This window comes from Hylaeus anthracinus, unplaced genomic scaffold, assembly GCF_026225885.1.
Source record: "Hylaeus anthracinus isolate JK02 unplaced genomic scaffold, UHH_iyHylAnth1.0_haploid 11997, whole genome shotgun sequence".
In the NCBI taxonomy this organism is placed as follows: Eukaryota; Metazoa; Arthropoda; class Insecta; order Hymenoptera; family Colletidae; genus Hylaeus; species Hylaeus anthracinus.
This window is the reverse complement of record NW_026534344.1, coordinates 12,454,763-12,476,588: the sequence shown is the minus strand read 5'-3', so window position 1 is coordinate 12,476,588 and position 21,826 is coordinate 12,454,763. Positions and strand designations below refer to the sequence as shown.

The window sequence follows — 21,826 nt, the reverse complement described above, 5'->3', positions numbered from 1 at the left end:
TTTTACTCTAAAGTTACTGTTATAATATCATAATATTGCTGATTTATTTTGAAATACAATTAAAGTGTATTTAATGTATACATTATTTAATAGCATAAGGGTGTTCCATATTGTCATGTACCATGTTATGGAGCACTCTTTGGACCACAATTATTTGGTCATGGAACAAGAGTTGAATCGCACACAAGTTTTGGAAAGAAAGAAGCTAGACCATCATTACCCAGGTATGGCATAGATTAAACATTAAACTAATTTTGTATTTAAAATTACTATAACAACTAAATTTCCTTGTTTTCAGATCTCACCTAGAGTCGAAACTGAAAGTTTTCAATCAATATTATGAGGGCAAGAGTGGGGGATTCAGAAGTCGCGAGGTGAAGACAATTTTTATTGCAGCTTTTGAATTCAGAAAAATATGAAGCAAACAGATAATTATGATTTGTTTCATTCAGGTTAATGGACGATTGATATTAGAAGGTGCACTCCGAATTTACTGGGGTGTCCGCGGAGTAATCCATTTAAAAGAAGACGATGATCAGCGTACAGTCGTTACCGCTCGGAATAGAAACTCGTGCAGACGCAGCGTTTCTGATGTTCGTATATGTAAGAATATGTGTCCAATATAAATTTCATAAATCACTATATCTTCTCCCTTTTTATAACAGAGTATAGAAGATGAGACTAAGGAGGATAATCCGGTGAAGAGTACACCCGAACAGGACACAGAAGCTGAAGTAAAATCTGTTCCAACTTCACCAGATCACCTTAAAAGTCTCACTTTGCCAATGAAATTAGATGTTAAAAATATGGAATGGGATGAATTGGATGAACTCCTTCAGGTCGAACGGAAAGTCGAAGACGGCAATAAATTATACCAGACGATGCCCGAAAATCTGCCGTCGATAAGTTCGCAAAACAGCGCGGACGCGTTACCGCTCTCTTCTCAATCCAGCCTGGACAAGTCCGATTCCTGTGAGAATTCAGAAACCAGTAGCCCTAATCATCAAGCCAACCGCGGGAATGACAGTAGTGTAACCAGTACACCAACGCATAGTATAGGTAGCTCTTCCAGTACCGATACACCTGTCTACCATGGAACGCCAAATCGAAACGGAACTCTTCGGAGAGTGGAGTATTTCGATAGTTTGGAAAAGAATATACCTGGGAACAGAACTATTAGCACCGACGACAGTTGGATAGAGAAGGGACTGAATCGATCTATGTCCGGACCAGACTGTCTTCAAAGACATCGAACGGATAGCGATACGGATTCCGTGAACTCTCTTCAATTTAGAGAAGACGACAACATGACAATGTCCACCGACAGCGGACTAGAGGTATGTAACCCCTCGTAGTAGGGATGGCGCTTGGAATGAGATAGTATTTTAGGATAACGTTATTTTTTCGTGCATTTATTTCAGTTGGACGGTGTAGTTTTACGACGAAAACAAGGGTCTACTGCGATTAGACGTCGTCCTGGCGGTCGACGCCAGTCCCGTAGTCGTTTACGACGTCGTTGTTCGATCAACGGACACTTCTATAATCGCGAGACCAGCTTTTTCACACCACCGCATGGATCTCAAATGTCCGTTTGGATCACGAGCCTAGTAAATACTCAAGAAGTTATCAATCTCATGTTGGACAAGTATAAAGTCGACGCTAAGCCGGACAATTTCGCATTATTCGTCGTCCGCGATAATGGCGGTGAGTTGAATTAATAATTTCAAAAGCATTCGAAATGACAAAGTCGTATTCTAAATCAATTAAACGAATGTTTTTTTTTTTTGTTATTCTAGAACAAAGAAGATTAAGAGAGGACGAGTATCCTTTGGAAGTTCGCGTAGTGCTGGGTCCACACGAAAACGTTGCGCGACTCTTCTTGGTGGACAAACTGTCGACACCGGAAATCAGCTCTGACGTCGCGCAATTTCTTAACCTCTCTTTGGCAGAGTGTCATGGCATTTTGCAGCGCTATCATTACGAGGAGGAACGTCAAATTCTTGTACTAAAGGAGAAGTACGTTTCGATGACACATGTGTATCTTAACAATTAATGAGTGCAATAGAACTGACGTTCTATTGTTTTGTTTTAAATTTCCAGATATAAGGAGATGCGACGGAGAATACGACAAAGGATGGAAGAGCTGAAGGTCCGGCTGTAGTTAGTACGTATACTTAACGAATACTTGAATACCCATATCATTATTTTTCTATTAATCCACTCTTCAAAATCGTTCTTTTTTTTTTCCTTTTTTTATAAGTTATTCACTGTGAAAAATATTTGGTCGTTCTCAAGGTATGTATTGTATTAATGATACGTAATCCTTAATCCATGACTTATTTGAACATTCGAGCGTAAGAGTGGAATATATTGATTTACGTTCGAGTGTATAGAGCGATAACATACTAACATCTAGCTTAAAGACTTGTTATTTCATTATCGAGTTGTAATCATTATTTGCATCTTTGCTGCATTTATCTATACGTGCAGTTATTACAGAATCATTCAGTGCAATCTAATTAGAAATTTATATATCCAAATGACATATTTTTTAAGTCGACTGCGCCTTCTACGAGGACACGCGGTCATATTAGCTGTTGTTTAACATTACTTCGTCTAAATTGCCATTTGCTAATTGTTATGTGTACAGGATGGGGTGTAATTCGTGCTGTAATTGAAAATGGAATCTTTCTTTGCACTAAATTGATTCATAAGTCGGGGATAACATTTTTCTATTATAGGCTTTCATTTTGAGATAATCGGGTAATTAGATCGTCATTTCTCGTTAGACTTAATGTTTGACAAGGAATCATTCGCCTTCCAGCCGAGTCATGATTATTCTCCACCCTATACAACGCTTTCGATTATTTGCATGATCAGTGAAGACGAATGAAATCATTGTCGTAGTTTAATAAAAAAGGCGATAAAATATCTGTGTATTAGATAGACACCAATATTAAGTCAATTCACGATGACTTTCGATTGAAACGAAGAGGAATTTTTATGTATAATTGTCACTGTTTAGAATATGCAATTATTAACACAATGCTGTCCAACTTTTCACCGCGTGAGGACCGTGTTCTTCTAAATTTTGTTTTCACGTAGGTGCCAAAAAGAAATTATTGTATATTGAATGGAAATAGAATTTTAACGAAGAAATTGTTGACTTTAAAATGAAAATATTAAAGAAAACGTAACGTTTTAAAAATATATGTATATGTATATATCGTCACAGGGTGAGTTGTCTAACACGAGAATCGCAAATATTTATATTTCTTCTTGATAATAAAAAAAAAAAAAAAGAATTCAAGACAAATTTAAGCATTTGTAATTTTTATCTTACATTACTCACCCTTTGTATATGGATGTATTGCCTATATGGAAATGGTTATAAACAATCGTACCTTGGGATACATTAGTTGGACAGCTCCGATCGAATCCATAGACTGTTATTATCCAATAGCAATTTCCGACAATTGTCACTGCCACAGTTGCTAGATTATTAACGAGAATTTCATTTACGATAGTAAGATAGTAAGAAAGGGATTGCTTTCAACATAAGTGAACTTCCAGAATTCGTTTCGAAAGGTGTTTCAATTAATCGAGTCACGAATAGTCCACAGTTTTTGAATGTAATTTTAGAAAATGAATTTTAATCGTACGGCGATCGTTTCGCAATTTTATTGCTGGTTAGCGATTCTGATTAATCGTAGCTATAACATAATCGCGTTCGTCACGTTGGGAACTTCTACGCGATCGACTTTAAAACATTCTTCCTGCATAACAAACGATCATAGTTTACTATGAAATCTATTTAGATTTCGATTTACGATCTAATTATTAGTGTAATTAAAATTATAACGCAATACAATTCAATACTTTCTTGACTAGATTAAGTATGAGTCGTTCTTGTGTTATTTTGTTTAATGATCTATTTTTTATGTAGTTTTTTTCTAAGCATTTTCTAATTTTCTGATTTTACACTATTGGGTTATAAAACATGAAATGTTCATTAGTTTAGACGGAAATAAAGACACTTCTCCCGAAAAAATTATTGATAAGTAAAACTTCGAATTTTATACAAGGTGGTTCTAAATTTTATATTTGAAACTGTAGTTTTTAAGAAAAGGTTGCTGGGAGATGAATCTAACGAGTATATCGAACATGACAAAATTTTATAGTCATTAGGTAAACAATGTAAATTGCTTCATTGTTCTCAGACACTTTTGTGTCAACATAAAAATGTAAGTTAATCTTTAATTTAATTTTATCAGTTTATATGAAAATATTACAGAAGTGTCTTCAAGTGAATATTTCATATGTCACCACCCAGTGTGTAATTTCAATTGAAGCAATAAAAATTAACATGATCGTACCATGACCGACATTTATAAGATCCAGTTATTAATTGTAATTTAATATAATTTCGTTTTTAAAATATCTAGTAAAAATGATTTGTACGTTTACTAATTGAATGGTAACTTGCAAACACTATGGGGAATTGATCTACTAAGATTGTACCCACATGAATTAGAATGTTTAGTAAGTTGTTTGACGATAAGACCGCAGTGTTTCGTTGACATTATACGGCATTCCGATTTCACGCAAGAACGAACAATCCTGATGTATTTTTTGATGAATTTTTAGAGAATTCTTTGTATTAGAGTGTCTCGAAACGAGTGTTGTGTGATACAGTTTGCTAAATCGTGAGAAACCGTGGAAAATAAACACAGTGTTCTGTGCGCTATTGATCGGATCAAAATCAATTGGCTACTTAAGAACATGGCATGGCCATCCCCACCACAACTCTGCCTATTAAACAAAAAAGTGAACGAGTCTGTATTCACCACTTGCATCGAGATATTCAGTATGTCAGAGTTTCTAGCAGCTGTTATGTATCTGAAAGACTTCTAATTTCCGTGTGTAGACGTGGTCCAGATAACTGTGAGTACTTATGCACAATTACGATTGTACAGTCACATACTTAATATCGAACAGTGTAAATCGTTTCTTTGTTCTCCCCTTGAAAAATGTGTACAGCAAAGGTAAAATGCACCTTTCAACAAAAAGGTGCAAGGTCCATTGTGACCTTTGTTTACGACAATAGATAGCGTTCGTGTAACCATAATTTTAAGCTAGTCACAGTTTTTGAATAGTCACACTCAGCGGGATGTCGCAAGAGCGTTAGCGATTCGAGTTATTTCAACGAGAAAGTCTGGTTTTATTTTAATAGAACATCTTTTAATAAAAATCGATGTTTTATAATTTGATTATTTCTGTGCTAAACGTAAATTTAAATTTGTTATACATTTTTTCACGAGATATTCTTACGCCACAGCTTATCTGTTGGAAGGCATTGTGATATATGAAGAGGCTAAGGAGATAAGGAAAGTTGAGGTCAGCCAGGGTAGACTAATGTCTGACCATAAGAGGAATGAAACTACTTCCTCGGTGGTCAGACATTGTATTGTACATCTTATGTCTATCAACGTTGGGCAGTAATGGATTAGGTTTTTATTCTTTTTTGTAATTGATTAATGAAATAATCATGACAAAAGGCATCTTCACAGTTATCTCAATTCTTATGTCAGTTTCAAAGCCCCTCGTATAAGTACATCACAAATTAAACTAGCGACTAATAGAATACTGCAAGCTTTCTGACTGAACTTTGCTTTCGCTATTCCTAAATATTATATAATTAAACAATATGAAAAAAAAATATACATGTCGAATTGAGTAACCTCCTCCTTTTCGAAGTCGGTTAAAAATGAATCAATTAGAAATTTCTACTTAAAATACTCGAATCGCAACGTAATCGCGTCGCGAAATAGAATCTGGATGCGCATCGAATCTTTCGCAGAGATGGCCGATATTTTATCCAGACAATAAATAACGAATGACGCTATTCCATGTTACAATGAACATTTTTATTTAACAAGTAACAATAATGTTTCATTCGTCATTCGAAATTTGTATCCAGAATTCTGGCCGTCTCTGATTCTCGACGTGTCTCGAAATTAATTTCAAAGACAAATAGATGAAAAGAGAGAGAAGGACGTGTGTACTGGGCCACACGAAACTAACCGTACATATTTTTTAACAGAATAGAACGCGCTTCGTTTGCCATTTTATTATAACAGACATTCGCAGCGCGACGACGGCGCAATTGCGAAAGATTTCAAAGTTTTGTGAACTTTTCGCCGAGTCGCGTCGAGTGGTAGAGTTCTCCTTAGTTGTTAAGGCAGCTTATGCTAGCTATTAGGGAAAATCGTAATCGATATCTCGTAAGGACGCATTGCGATCAATAAAACAGCACTTTGTGTCTTTGTTTCCTCGTAATTCGTGTGGATGTTCACGTGAAGTTTTCGATAGAAAAATGGAAGTGAAGGGAACAAAGTACGTGTAGAATAAACATGGAAGAATTTCATTAGAGATTAAATAGATTAAAAATAGTCCGTACCACGATATATCGAAGCGAATGTTTGCAAAATCAGGCGATACTTGTTGCATCGAAACGTATCGAAGGTACGCTGAAAATCGCACGGTCCGAAATATGAATTATATGAATGTGAAATTGTAAAATATACAAAATTTGTATGAAATCGTTGAAAAAATAATAAAGTGATTGCTTCTTTTGTACGAATCCCTTTATTAACACCCTCTCGTCAAGATTATTCGTTGCATCGTTTCTGAATAAAATCATAATTATTTGATTAGTAAACACAATTACATAGGTGCACTTACCTTTTCATGTTTCACATATAAAGATAGTACAACAGAATTTTGAATCTAATTAGGAATTCTTAAAACGAATGATGCGTTCATTAATATTACACAGGGCGTTCACAAAAACGTGAGGACTTACCAATTTATGTTGACAACAATAAATATCTGGAACGTTAACTTTAAGTGGCTCCTTTGATCAGGATTCGAAACAAATGCTTCTTTTGCCTGTAAAACGTCGCTCTACAGGGTGCCTAAGAATAAATCGTTTCTCACCAGTGAGATTGGACAGAATGTATTAATTTATCTTTGAAGTACGTAGAGTAAAGTAGATCAATGCAATGTTATGAGTAGTATCGAGTAGTAATTGTCATACGAGTTGCTAGGAACGAGTATGTATACCCACAACACCGAGGAGCTCAGCCGCTCATTTTTTTTTTTTTTTTTTTGGTTTGCACGACACTGATATACATTAAACGTTACAAGATAGCAATAACGATTATCACCCTTGTTCATCGTTATCATTGACGTTACCATAATACCTTAGCCACAACTTTATTACATGACTTACATCTTTGGCATCGCTGATACCAGATTCAACAACAACGCGCACTCATGCATACGTACACACACGCAACAATATCGTTTCCCGCGGATTTTCAATATAACGCGAAACGCGACATTAAATCGCTTACAATTAGTAACTTAGGCTTTCTCTTATGCCAGTGTCGTCCAACTGGAAATCGGTCGATCGATTCTCTTTTTCCATCCGTCACGATTTTTCTAGTTCATCTGCGATCTGCTGAGTGGTGGGGGGAGGCTTCCGGTGGCCATGAGGGACCAATTCATACGTCGACTCATGATTCGCGGAATTCTACTATTGGAATAAAGGTAATAATGGAGGATTGTGAGATTTAAGGCGAAAAATGGAATAAATGGAAAGCTTTTACTAGAGCATATGAAACACTTTCTTCTCGAATATATGAAATAATATCCAAGAATATAAAACTATTGCTATTTTGGTGAAGCAACTTTTACCCGGATGAGTGAAACGATATCAACCCCGATATATGATAAAGTAGAAGGAAATAGGACACAATTGATAAGTAAAATGAAATCTAATGAAAAGTGAGATCGTCGAGGTTCGGAGCAGCAGTGATCGTTCCCTAGGAAGATCGTGATGGTCTAAAAAGAAGTTAAGCCCACCGTCGTTCATCTTTCATCGAATGCGCACCGGTCGAATCGACACATTTTTGTTTCCCTCGCGCCGGTGGCACGCCGGCCCATCGTCATCATCATCGTCCATTTAATCGAGGATGCCGCGGACTTGGCTATCACAAATCTGGCACGAACGAGCCTTACAAAAAATACAATACGCGCCCGCGACTTTTTTTTATCACAGACCAGCGCGCCGCCCGACATCAGCGTCCTGCTAATTACGCGTCGCTACCGCTTTGTTTTTTACCTCTCACCCATCCGTCTACGAAAGCTCAGGGCTAGAAGAGGTGGTAGGGGGAGCAGGTGGGAGTGATCTATCGGTCAACATTTATCGGCCATCGATTCGTCGATCGTCGACCACGGTGCAAGTCGAACGGCGTACTTGTTCAAACTTGCGTCGCGTCTTTGGATCGCTTTCCATTCTTTTTCAAACGATATCTGTATCGAGCTGCTAAATTAGAATTCGAAATTGGGAGTTGAAAGAAATCTCGAGAAAAAAGTGACGAGGTAATAACGTACACTTTGTTTTGGTGGTTTTGAGTACTCTGGAAAATCTAGGAATAGTATGTAGCTTGAGCAATTTTTTTAACGATACCAGAGTGAAGGAAAAATTGATTTTTTAATATAATTAATTCAAGAAAATTCTTACTTTATGTAGCGCTTTGCAATGGGTGTCTGTGGTCAGTAGTATAATCTGCGATTGACTCGACTTCTTTGCTGTTTGCTATTGCTGTTCTCTGTGTACACGGAATTATTAAATACCGTGATATAGTTCGGGTGTATTTACGATGGTAACTTGAGGAATATTGAAATTGCAACGGGGTGATTATTGCTAATATTGTTGAGTAACTCACTCAATTTATTTTTTATATCGAGGTGTTTATATTGTTCCCTTCATCAACCACTATACTCTTTAATTCTTTTAATAGATCGATAACTTCTATCTAATAGTTAAATTTAAAAGAAACTTCTCATGTTAAATGGGATTGTAAGAATTAATCTCGTGGTTCGGACTGATAAAGTAATACATAGCACGACGAGGTTATCTTTATTTAATACATAAAACATTTTCATTTCTAATTATTCCATCTATATCTTCAAATATAATTACTTTGCCACGTTCAGAAAAAAATACTAAGTGGTCGATAAAATGGACATGGTCGCTAGGTTTTCTTTGCTCGCTAACAAATTAACAAGGCCTCGAATACAAACCACCGACACCAATTACACTGTGCACCAATAAAATTTGGAACAAAAAATCAAAAGAAAAAAAAAATATACATGTGGAATTGTGTAACCTCCTCCTTTTCGAAGTCGGTTAAAAATCCACGAAACTTCAAAGAAAAGAACAACAACTAAATAAAAATACTCAAGTGGATGGACGATCTGAGCAAAAATGGCCGCTACCGGAAGTTCCTTCGGGAGGAAAGGTGGAAAAAAGTGAGGGTTGCATTTCTGACCGCCGTTACAAGTTTCCATTAAAACCTCGTATATGTGTGTGTGTGTGTGTGTATGTTCTTGTTTTTTCTGTCATTCTCTCACTCACACTCTCTCTCCCTCTCACTCTTAACGATAACAATTGAATATGAATTAGAAAAATAACATTATATCGTAGACAACAATCGGTTACAATGTATATAATAATGTACCAGTAATTGTGTGTGTGTGTGTGTGTGTGCGCGTGCGTGCGAGCGTGCGAGCGCGCGCGCGCGCGCGTATGTATGTGTGAGTGTATGTGTTTTTTACACAGTACATATTATCCCCGGTTTTTTTTTCATCGTTTCATCTTTTTTTTTTTTAAAGCGTGCCATTGACGTGGGGCGCCGTGACTGGCGGCTGGTAGAACGCTAGGAATTAAATTACGCGCCGTTTCATAGTCGTCATTTCGTCGGCTTGGTCGGTCGATCGATCGTCGATCCGTGGCGATCGACGATCTAGCGCTCGATGGGATCGGATTTATTTGGGACTTGCTGCTTTGTACCAACGGCTATTTATACATACGTAATGTATATATATATATATATATATATATATATATATATATATATATATATTACGTATATAGTATATATATTACGCGGTTACCGTTTACGGGCTGCTGCATCCTGGTCGCATTTCCCCACGGGGTGCCAACCCCCAGGGGGAAAAAATTATAAAAGTTTCTCCAAGAGCGGATTACAATCTTGCATTTTACGTAGCCATGATGGTCACTCATCGTTTGTATTAAATTGTAACCATGCGTATTCACATGCTCTATATTGTGTTTGATCAAAAAACAAAATTGTGAGCCAGTGAGCCTCTTGGAAACCCCTTTCTAGATATTCGAAGCTTTCTTAGAAATTTGAGAAAATATTACCTTCCATGAAGGACTCTTTAAAATTTAGAACCTCGTTTTTTAATAACAAAATATATTTGTCAGTGTAGTCTTGATGCCTATTCAAACATCATCTTCCATCTTTAATTGCAATCATGTGCCAGTTTCCTTTTTGAAAACCCATTTATGAACCACTCAAGTCGAAATTCATGCCTCTAACTGTAGAATTCAGAAATCTTACTGAATCTTTCCTAACCTACCCTATGCTACTCCCTATCTTGAGTTAGGTTTGAAAACAGCAAACCTTAGCCTTCTTCTCTATCAGCATACGTAACACACTCATCTTGTGTGTATCCTCGCTTAATGGCGCAACAGAGGCGTCGAATAAAGCAAACAAATGAGTAAGATGTTCGAGTGCATCGGGTTTGATCGAGGGTACACACAGAGGAGAGTCGCAAGAAAACACCGAGCTGCTAAGAGTATGAATCCTTCGCGTGTCTACAAACATCCGTTACGCTTTCATGGACTCAAATGTGTGGACTTTAATGTCTGACCTCGCGTTGACCGTTACACAATTCCATACTCTCGTCCTGAGTGCTTCAGGGTATTTCCTCGTGGAAGATTCGCGAGATTGCAACGCGAAGCTTCCAGGAGGAGCATTTGTCTTCACAGTTCGGTCAATATTATCGGCAGAAAGCGTGAGACCGTCTTATCTGTTCGATTGGGGAAATATGTCTCGAATGGGGGCACATCAGCATTGGAAGCCACCAGGCTTCATTTTACGTGCTTGTTGGACATTAAACGCTGAGGACCTAGCCGTATCAGTAATGTAAATATTGCAGAAAAGTTTTAGTTGCATTCTAAAGTTCATTGTGTTCCACTTGAGACACTGTTTATAACACAGATCACAATGAAACATTCCTGTTAGAAGCTCTTGAATTAGGAGTGACCACTTGCAACGGAACAATTGGTATTTCAACGACCACACAAAAATAATTATAAACAGAATCCTAATCGTTTACTTTGAGACTTGGAAATCCAATGCAATTCGCAAGAGGTACAGGAGTAACTCATGCTCCCAGCTATATTCCCAGACTCGCGCAGAAGTTTCTGTCGTTCGCATGTAAACGACCATTTGCAAGTTACGCTAGATGAAAGTCTAGCCTGTTGGACCGCAGAACTTGCAAAATAGTTGGGAGTTAATCGATCAACGGACGTTCACGTGAGGTGGGTCCCACGTGTGGTTCCCGAACGCAATATCGGACACGTATTAGACGCGTTAGGAAATTGAAACGGACAGCGACGGATTGATTTATTAATCTTAGCCAAAAATCATTAGCGGGGCTTCAGGTATTGATAGACGGATGGAAACGTCCACGAAGAACAGAGTCGAATACGTGTAAATAGAAACGTCTGCGTGGACCTATGTCGGATCATTGTGATCTTTCTGGGTAAAAATCTTTGTTGAATTCTCTTGGCCTTGTTGAATTCTGTTGTCTTTGAATGATCTTATATACAGCACCATAAGTTTGTCGAAATTGAATTATAGGTTTGACGTTTACGAATAAATGTTTCATTACGAATATGTACATGTAAAGTTTATTCGCGTAGATATTTATAATGAAACATTTATTTAGAAACGTTAAACCTATTATTTGATTTAGATAAGTTTTTTCAATAGAGTGTAGGAATACTTGTGGGACCGATTGTATATTCAAATTATGTTTTGAATTTAATTTCATTTAGTTATAAGGATGCTGAGTCGTCTACGTGGTTATAATACCTTTTCTACCAGTCTTACAATATTCTTTTTTACAATATTCATTAATTTCTTTCATTGCATTGCTTTACATTATCTTCATTATCTGGCATCCCCATTAGGGTAGTTTGTTGGGGCCAACTGGCAACCTTAAAGCTCGGGTACCTCGGAATCGCTAAACCCGTACTGTAGCTACAATCAAACATAGCTACAACTCCTGAGGGCTATACTCAAATTATTTTTCTACTAATTCTCCGTCACATATTTAGTTGATATTACACTGAAGAGCCTGGTCTCACACTTTCAGTCGACAGACTACGAAGCTATCAAATAAAATTTATCGAATCATCTACTTCAATTCTCATAAATTAAACCGACCTTGTGATAAAGTCAAAACGAGAGGAACAACTTACACAAATAGCTTTCAACATTCAAGATCGCGTTCAACATAAAGTACAAATTAATTTTATAATTTGCTAACGGATAAGCAAAATCGTTCCTCCATTTGGCACATCCCCGCGACGGATGCAAATCGCGCAGCCCGCTTCACGGTTAGCTCCCTAATTAATTAATCGATTGATTAATCGATCAATTTGCCGAGCTACGGTTGCGGCGCAGCAACGAAGACAGCGCCCGGCGTCAGTGGAAAAAAGTCGTGGACAGATTTCGAGACGGTATCGCGACATCATCACCACTTTTTCCCTCCCCATCGTTCATCGCTCCACTCTACGGTATTTCTATATCTCCCGCACACCTGGTTGCTTGAACATTCTTCGTTCGTTGCTTGAGAACATCGCGCGGAGGAAAGAATTTTCTCGCGCGTGTACAGTCAAAATTTTAAGCTAAAACACGTACTAGTTACGGGTGAAACCTAATTACGGCTTGTACGACAGACACGTATTTATAATATATTCATATATAATATATATATATATATAATATATATAATATAGTGTTTATATATTACAGTCAGATTGCTCATTGTCAATTCATCGGTTTATCACATTTAGTACAAGTTGAAAAATATCTCTAACATCCACGTGAGGCGACTTCCGGCCGTTTACCACGTTCCACGTTTCATTCCCTCGTTAAGGGTGGGACACGCGGTGCACGCGGTCGCCTCTCAATTCGTTAATTACGCTAGTTATTACAATTACAATCATTAATATCTAACAGTAGGTACGACAAACAATTATGATAGTACGGGCCACGGAAATACCTTTTGCAAATTTTCTTTCGTTTTTCAATATCCTCGCCGACTGGTCGAGTCGTGATTGCAAAATCGACTTTCGTTTAAAGCTTCGAAAACCGGCGGGTTAACGGTGATTGGAGGGGGGGGGGGAGTATTGAGTCTCAAAAGGGGGGAGGGTGAGCAAGCTCGAGGGTCGCGAATTTCGCTCGTGGAAATTCTTCGTTGTCCTCTCTCTCTCTCTCTCTCTAGTCCCTCTCATGTTCCTGTTTCTTTCTCACTTTTTTTCATCTCATTAGGACGTTTCTTTTTCTTCAGGGTTTCCGAGCTACGTCTACGAACCGTGGCTACGTTCTAGCCGGAAGAGACGTCGCTCCCGGGGACGAAAACGACGTATAGTCGTTCTATTCTTTGTTGTTTTTTTTTGTCGTTCGTTATTGCTAGAGTAACAAGAAGTTTAGGAGAAAAGATTTGGAAAGAGTCTAAAAACACATCTACGATTAAATTTTCGCCGAAATAACGCGGAGATCGCCGCGGCGTGCACCCTCGAGGGGCGTTTTTTTCTCGCTACAGAAAAAATGGCGGTAGGTTTCGGAGGAGCTAACCTGCCTCGTCGGTACACAGGCGCGCGAAAGGGATTTTTATTCTGCTCTCTCGTTTCTTAAATCCTTTTTTTCCCCTTGTTTAATCCGTCCTCGCGTTATACGTACTATTACACAGACGAAGCTAAACGCTGAAATCGTTCGCATTTTGCGCTCTTTACGTTTTATTACGTCTTCTTCTTCTTCATTTTTTTTTCTTTTTGTTCGCTTACATCTGTTTAGAATAGACACCAAAAAGACATCGAGAGACTCGAAGGAAGGTTTGAAATAGGAGATTAAAATTCGTTTCTTTTTTTTTTTGTTTTTTTTTACGTCTGCTATTAGTCGAAAATTGTCTTGGCTACGTTTTAACGAGTCGAGCTGGCTACTATACTTTTTCGCTAATTTTTTTTTTTACCTTTCTTTCTTTCTATACACTTATGTTGCGTATGCGTGTGTATTTTAGTGTAACTACCCACGTGTGATGTACACCTCATACTTTAAACTTACGAGTAAGTCGTTCCGCACGGACGGACCGACGGACACCGAGGATTGAGCAAACTGTTATTGCACGGAACGCATAAACTCGAAACGCACCTCACCAAATTGTTTCTCTGTTTCGTTTGTTTTCTCTCTCTTTCATCATTCTTCTATGAACCTGCGCGGTTCGTTGTTGGGTTCGCGAGAAAGAGAACCGCGGTTCGGAGTCATAGCTTTGAAGTGAGTGACGTTGTTGGATCATAGAATGCGAACGGTTTTTAATCCAGAAAAGAATAACCGGTTTTTGACGCAGATAGAAAATTCTTCTTTTTGTTTAGTGTTCATTCGTGACCGCTCTGAAATGATTACACTTTTGAATTATTGATTAGGGATAAGAAAAAGTTCAGTAAATGTGGTAAAATAGTAGTGTGCGATAATATTGAGTAGTTGTTGGTTATACGAAATAATTTTATACTGATTGGATCACTGTCTACGTTCCTTCTGAGTGAGAGTAAGATATACACGTGGTATCGAATTAAATCTTTTATATTAGTGTTAATGAATGTCTGTTAGAGTACTATCAATGGATTGTTAAGAATCTCCTGATGAAAATGAGCCCAAACACGGTCCTTTTTGCACTACTTTTAACTTTTTGCAATTGAACGATTTCGAGGAATGATTCGAATCACCTGAAATTGCAAGTAGTCGGAACGTGGTCGCGTGTGAACTCATTTCCATCGAAAAAACTTCACCAAACCAGTGGTAATGCTTTCACTCAAATACACCAAAAAATTTCGGTCATACAATCATCATCATCATCAGGAACATCACCTTCAATGGTTATATGAACTTGACTCAATTCCATACAGTCAAGCAGCTGATTGTGACTAGTATATATCTTTCTTTGAACTTCCTTCAGGTCATATAATATAATCAGCTTAGTAGAAATCATTGTTAATATAATCAAATACAGGGGCAAGATTTGAGGTTTTCTTAGATTGTATCACGAACTAGAGTGACTAGGTCTCATAGATCCTAAATCTTTAAACTAAATCTTTATAAATATATTATAACTAACCGTAGGCCAGATTGGAGACTTAATTCTAAGTATTAAGAAAAGATCTGTGGCTAAAATTGGAAACCTTAGTCCACTTTCATGAAATATCCTTCGTGTATATCTCATCGATAAACGCAAACAGTGTCAATGATTTTGATGTAAAAATTGTCACTTGAAACAATACACAGGTCCCTTTCAAATGTTGCGAAGGTTGGTTTCTGGTGGTGACGGTTGAAATTTCATTGGACGGAACAAATTCTTCAATCAATACTTTGAGCAGTGCATCGTTTTGTAGCAGCGGGCTAAATATAACGAGAAGGGAAACACGTGAAACCGTGGGATCAACGATAGAACTATGCATATTTCACGAACGGCGTTGGATTTTGGTCGTCGGTTCTCTTTCATCGCGAACTTAATCACTCGTGTGGTCTCTATCGATTAAACATTAACGGCGAGAAACCTTCTTACAACTTCCTATCTAAATACACTTAGCATATATATCCTCGGAACATAGATAAACCAGTTAAAAACATTGTATATGTTCCTATCTACTTATACACAATATATAGATATAATGTTTGTATATCATAACCATATTAATAATATTAATTACATATATTTATATATATATATACGATTGGAGTAAATAATTATTAATTAATCCTTATGCATATATCACATCTGATCGTTCAGTCAGTATAGGAAGACCCTCGCCTCGTCACCCACACACGCAAACCCGCTTAAAAATCGTTCCTCTAATTTCTTTTTTTCTCATCGATCCCTTAAAATTTGCACGATGTTCGAATAATCGTTGCTTTATGTTTTTCTTCCCCCGTCTCTAAGTGTCGTTTTCTGTCTACCATCGTTTGCATTCGTCTCGCGTTTTAACTCTAAACCCTCTTCCTCTCTTCTCTAACCGTTCTCTTCCGATTCGTTATAACTTAACCCGATAGTGGCTGCTATCTAAACAGACATTTAATGTTTTGTTGTTGTTTTCTTTCTTTTTTTTTTGGTAAAAACCTGAAATCGCCATCGAATATTAATATAATACACTTATTACGTACTTATAGTATAAATATAGGAACATTCATTAAATATATTTTCATATATAATATTATCATCGTCATATATATATATATGTATTAGAATTCATATGTATATATATATATATATATATATATATATATATATATATATATATATACATATATTACTTGGTGTTGTATAGGTAGCTATAATTTTTTTTATTTAAACGTGGTTTAAAATGCCCAATCCATTCCATAACGCCTGGCCATGGGTTCAGCTTGTCGAGGATCGAATCCAACAACCCTTAGACTGTGAATTGGAGTGTCTCGATACGAATGCAAGTCTCTCGACCCGAACGTGACTATCTAATGGTCCGCCACCGCCGCCTGGAATCCCGAAATCACTATGCGTCCGGATTAATCCGCACGATTAAAACTTGCGTCGAGCAAACGTTGTTCCGCGGTCGGGGCCGAGACGAAACGAGACGAACTTCGACTGATTGCGATTACGTATCGAGCTGAAACTTCCGTTTGCTTTATGAACGCGGTAAAGAACGCCAAAATTGAATTGATAACAGGGCATGCTCACATATTATACGTGCGGAGTAATATTACTCTTAGAGGTGGAAATGAAGAACGAGGTCTTAATAGTTAGCGTAAAATTAGAAGGTTTTTTCTTTGCCAATACAAAATGTATTAGATGTATTTAGTTGATTTTAATTGAATCTGAAATGTATGCTTTTTTTTGGAGCTGAAATAATCGGTTGATTTTGAAAATCTGAAATGTTTCTATTTCTATTCGAGATGTATGTTCGATTTTGAAGAACTATTTTCACTTGAAATATTTGTTCGATTGCAATAACGTGAAATACAAATTCGAGAAAAATTGAGTTTCCATGGCAAGTCATTTCTTTTCACGACAAAAAGAATTCTCACTAGACTAACGATGATGGAAGCATGTTTCGATGATTACGTTTGTTTTAGGGGTGAAAATTTGTTGCAAAATTTTTGGTCTAAGACAAATGAACGGTCTGCGTCAGGGACGTCACGTAGTATGGTATAGTGACAGGGGGCTGTGTGTACACGAAAAGCCAATAATGTATCATCAATGGTGTGCATCGCAGCGAACATGTTAATTATCGACACCGCTACTTAACGCGACGCAAACATTAACGCGTTCGCTGTACAGCGCGTCAGACTACCGTAATGCGTGACAGCCAATGGCATTAAGCCTCCCTGAATAAATATTTAAATTTGTAATTTACGGTTTCCCCGTCGCGTTTCGATTACAATTTTTTGCGCGTCTCACGAGACAATATAAATACGAGCGATATAAAAACAACGCGTTACGAGAAATTGCCGACAAAAACTGTATATAAACATGGATTATTCTACGTTGATTGGACAGTCGATTAAAAGCGATTGCCAGCAAAATTTGAAGAAGCGAGTTCGTTATTTTTAGGACAGGTGCTAAGAACTGTCATCGTTCGGCCATTCCCAACCATGGAACAACATGAATCGTTACAAAATTGACCGCGAAACAGACGGATTGCACGATGTAAATATATCCGTAAATGTAAATATCACTCACAGGTAAATTATAAAAAAATATCACGCGGATATATTCAGGAGTTCGAAGTACGATGGAAAAACGCTTGGCTCGGAAAGGTCCTTCCTCAAATAACGCTCAAGCTACGCTCACACTCAACAGAGAGTATTATAGCACAGGGTTTCCAGGTGCAGAGATTATTGGCGCTGGACTAGCTCTAATTGTGAAAATACATGAAATCATGTTCATAACACTAGTTGTTTTGCTAAAATTTTCACAGAAGAAAATGATTTATATCCTGCTCTTGTTCAATACCTTAGTGTTTATGTTTTCATTTAAACTTTACATAAAAGACTTGCAATTTTCTTGAAAATACTATCGAGGTCATGTAATTCCCTTAAGCAGAGGTCCATGCATTAGAAGCTAAGCAAAAGGTGGTACAGCCTTTTCCGTACCTTCAGCCCTTTTCGTAACTTCAAAGATTTATATGTCTCCCATTGATTTCTCAATTTTCTTGAAAATATTATCGAACCCCTCAAAGTCTCCTTACCCAGGGATGCATGAATTAGAAGCAAAAGAAAAAGTGAATCAGCCTCTTTCCTACCTAGTCCCAAAGAGTTTTATGCCTCCATCGAGTTGGCAATCTTCTCCAAAATGCAACCGTGGCCCCCTCTGCCCAGAGGTCTCATAAAATCTTGATTCAGCGCTAATAATCTTTGCCGGTGGAAACCCTTCTTTAAACTCGCAGGGGATGCTCAGCCCTTGCGTCTCGAGCTTAGTCGTGAGCGTTGCCTGAGCGTGAGCATCCCTCGAGCACGAGCGTTTCTTGAACGCGAGCTCGAGCGCCAGCGGGAATCGAACCCGTGCAGGGTGTGCACGCGCGACGCGAAAGTAATCCCTTTGTGGCGGGACACAATCGCGTTGAATATATTATGCCGTGCACACATTTCGGAGGTACGTTTTACCGACTCCGGATTGAAAGACGACCGACCATCACGCGAGCTAACGTGATGCGGAGTCACAAGCTCCGCCGTCTCGCTTCCTCGTGCTCTCTGCGGCCTGCACGGCCGACCTGCACACGTACCGTAGCGATTAATTGATTCCTGGAATCCTACGTAAGTTCAGGCGAACTTAAAACGAGGACCCGATGCATTATTTCTCGATATCGACGCGCCTCCACCCGTCTCTACTCTTCGTCGAAACGGTGAATTTGAACGATCGCGGGGTCACGCTCGGGGAGCTTTGTCTGCGGACGCCATATTGAAACGAGCTGATTCGTGGATATCGGGGTGTTCCCTGAAGGAGTGGTTGAAGTTTTGTAAAGGGTGGTATTAATGTTAGTAATGAAGAAGGGTAGAATCGAGGTAAACTTGGTTGTTGTTCGATGAGGCGAAACTTAATGTTGGAATGGGGTGCAGGTCATTCTCTTTTAGCTAAGTACACCTGTATTAATGCACTTGTGTTTAAAATAAGGGATTTGTGAAAATAGAAACTGTTGGAAATAAAAGCGTATACTATCGATTGGACTGTGTATTTTTGTATGGTTGTTTACGTGAAAGCCTAATGCTAAGGGGGAGAATTTTCCATAGCCCTCTTTAGGTCTCTTCTCGCATCGATGTACGTGAAATTTGTAATACTATTTAATCAAAACAGTTAATTCTATTAAATTCAGACCATTCTATTCTCAACTGATCGTGCGTCGATCCTTTAGAGTAAACGAAATTAATTTCGAATTATTCTCAATTTCCTCCAGCATTACAAACAACATATTAATACTTAATATATAGTCCTTATTAGCACCCTTAAACTCGAATTAAATAATCCCAATACGTGTTCATCCCTTTAAGAATCACAAGAATAATCAAACTATCAAACAAATCCCACTCGATTGCAACCGACTCCGACGGTTCCAAGATAAATTGAAAATTCTGCAGCGACAACAAAGGCTGTAGAAATATGTTACCAGAGCTTGCAGGGTTTAAAAGATTCCTGACAATACGCGAATTATTCTTTTGCCCGCGGTGTTTGTTCCCCTGGTTCCTATTCGTCGGACTCCGGGGTTTCACGGAACATATTTCCCGCGAATATGAAGGTTTTAGTCGCCCATAGAGGAGTTATCGGAAAGATCTTGCGAGTTTTTGTTTTCGACACGAGTGGACGAGGTGGAAAAAAAAATCGTTTTTGGATTTCAGAGCGCGGGGCGAGCTCGAGGCCCGCCGATAGCGGTTTTTAGCTCTGTGATTTGGTAAATTGGAAAAGTGCGAGCAGGGTGCGCCCTTTGATTTCGCCCGGTCAAAGGATTACTTTCGGCTATCGATTTGACCAATAGAGTTCGAGCTTTCCTTTTTTCTCCTTAAATAATCGCGAATCAGAATCAATTGCGTGCTTTGCGTCGTCTGGCTAATGATTAAAACAAACGAAGATCGAGCAATTCAATATTTATTATAAGCAATTCGATTCACGATGTTTTGACTTGTTTCAATTCAATTTCAGAATGAAATTATGTTAATTATATCTGTATTAAAAAATGACGTAAGGTATCAGAATATTATTCTAAGTAAAATTATATTTTTCAGGTAAAATTTGGCTTTAGTCTGTAATAAAAGTCTTAATGTTTATGGTCAATACTTTGTGAGATAAATGTTAATATTAGGTCCTGCGAGTAAATTTTTTAACAATAAAACTGTTGACCATGCACTTGACATCTACAGGTCCGAGGAAATGTTATATTAATTAAGAGAATCTCATTTTCATTTCTATAGACTCCGAGGATAACTTAATACAACAAGTCGAAACGTCGTTAATTAAGATGCTTGCAACGAGGACTGAATCGTTCGTTCTTCGTTTATTTTTGCTCTCGATAATTAAAGTCACGGAAATTAAATATCTTCGGACGCTGGAAAAATCGCGTTACTGGAAATATAATATCATAGCACCGTTTAATATTTATTATATAGTATCTCGTACTACTAACAAAAATAATTCTCACTCTTGCTAGCAGGGTCTGTTCTGTATAAAATTTCACCTCGATGATCTCGTATTACCTATCGTTTTATCACAGTAAATCAAAACATCGACTCCGCGGTCGCAATAAAAGCTAGCTGAAAATCGAGTTCAGGATTCAAGTATCACAATTGGTAGCGATTATAAAATATTATCACTATCACTGTCGTTATCACTATATGTTTGTATAGATAGAAAAAATATATATCGTACGGTCGTCAATGAATATCGCTTACAATGTAATGTAACAAGTCGAAGAAAATTTCATCGTTATTCGATTACTTTCCCCTAATCCCGTGAATTGCGTATCAGGTTCGTTGTCAAGCGTTTAGGAATTCAATGTTTACCATACAAATATTAGAATCACGTGTGAAAGTCACGCGCACGTATTTTTGCTTCGCCGATGCTCGTTTAGTTAAGAAGATGAGTGCAAATTTACGTAATTCTACAATGCGCTCGCGTGCACTTAACAATATAATTGTCCCATTGTATAATATCGATATTTGGCACGGTTCTCAACATCGAGCTTAACAGAAATTCACACCAAGCCAGTTTGCGTTCCACGATAACAGTAATAACGTTTAATTCATGGCATCGATATCTGGAAACTAAACTCACGTTACGTTGGACGCTTTTAATCGGTAAATTTCGTTCCTGTTTGCCTAGCATATGTATTAGACACGAACAGATTTTACTTCTTCCTATTCACCGTATCGATTATTAGTTATACAGATATTTTTCCACGAAGCGCACCTGTCTCGCGTGAATTTCTGTAAAGGTAATAACCACGATATGATGAAAGAATAGAAATTATACAAAGTATGATAGCTATAATTTAGTTTTAAAATGTTACATCAAGTTCACCATTTTAGTCAAGTGACATAAATAAATAAATAAATAAATAAATAAATAAATAAATAAATAAATA

The 21,826-nt window shown here is 37.7% G+C and overlaps 1 protein-coding gene across 4 annotated transcripts in view; it reads left to right on the top strand.

The window, feature by feature from the left end:
• Window positions 1-21,826, top strand: part of LOC128889531 (ras association domain-containing protein 2) — a 110,950-nt gene that overhangs the window by 980 nt on the left and 88,144 nt on the right. For 2 of the 4 annotated variants that reach the window (XM_054147227.1, XM_054147226.1), the window contains exons 3-9: window positions 94-224; window positions 299-374; window positions 453-593; window positions 666-1,337; window positions 1,422-1,704; window positions 1,797-2,016; window positions 2,101-2,164. In XM_054147227.1, the coding sequence (XP_054003202.1) occupies window positions 94-224; window positions 299-374; window positions 453-593; window positions 666-1,337; window positions 1,422-1,704; window positions 1,797-2,016; window positions 2,101-2,161 (1,584 nt within the window). In that variant the 3' untranslated portion in view covers window positions 2,162-2,164. Of the gene's footprint in view, window positions 1-93; window positions 225-298; window positions 375-452; window positions 594-665; window positions 1,338-1,421; window positions 1,705-1,796; window positions 2,017-2,100; window positions 2,241-2,260; window positions 2,402-21,826 lie in introns of those variants that run through there. The other 2 variants (XM_054147224.1, XM_054147223.1) reach the window with 2 other exon arrangements.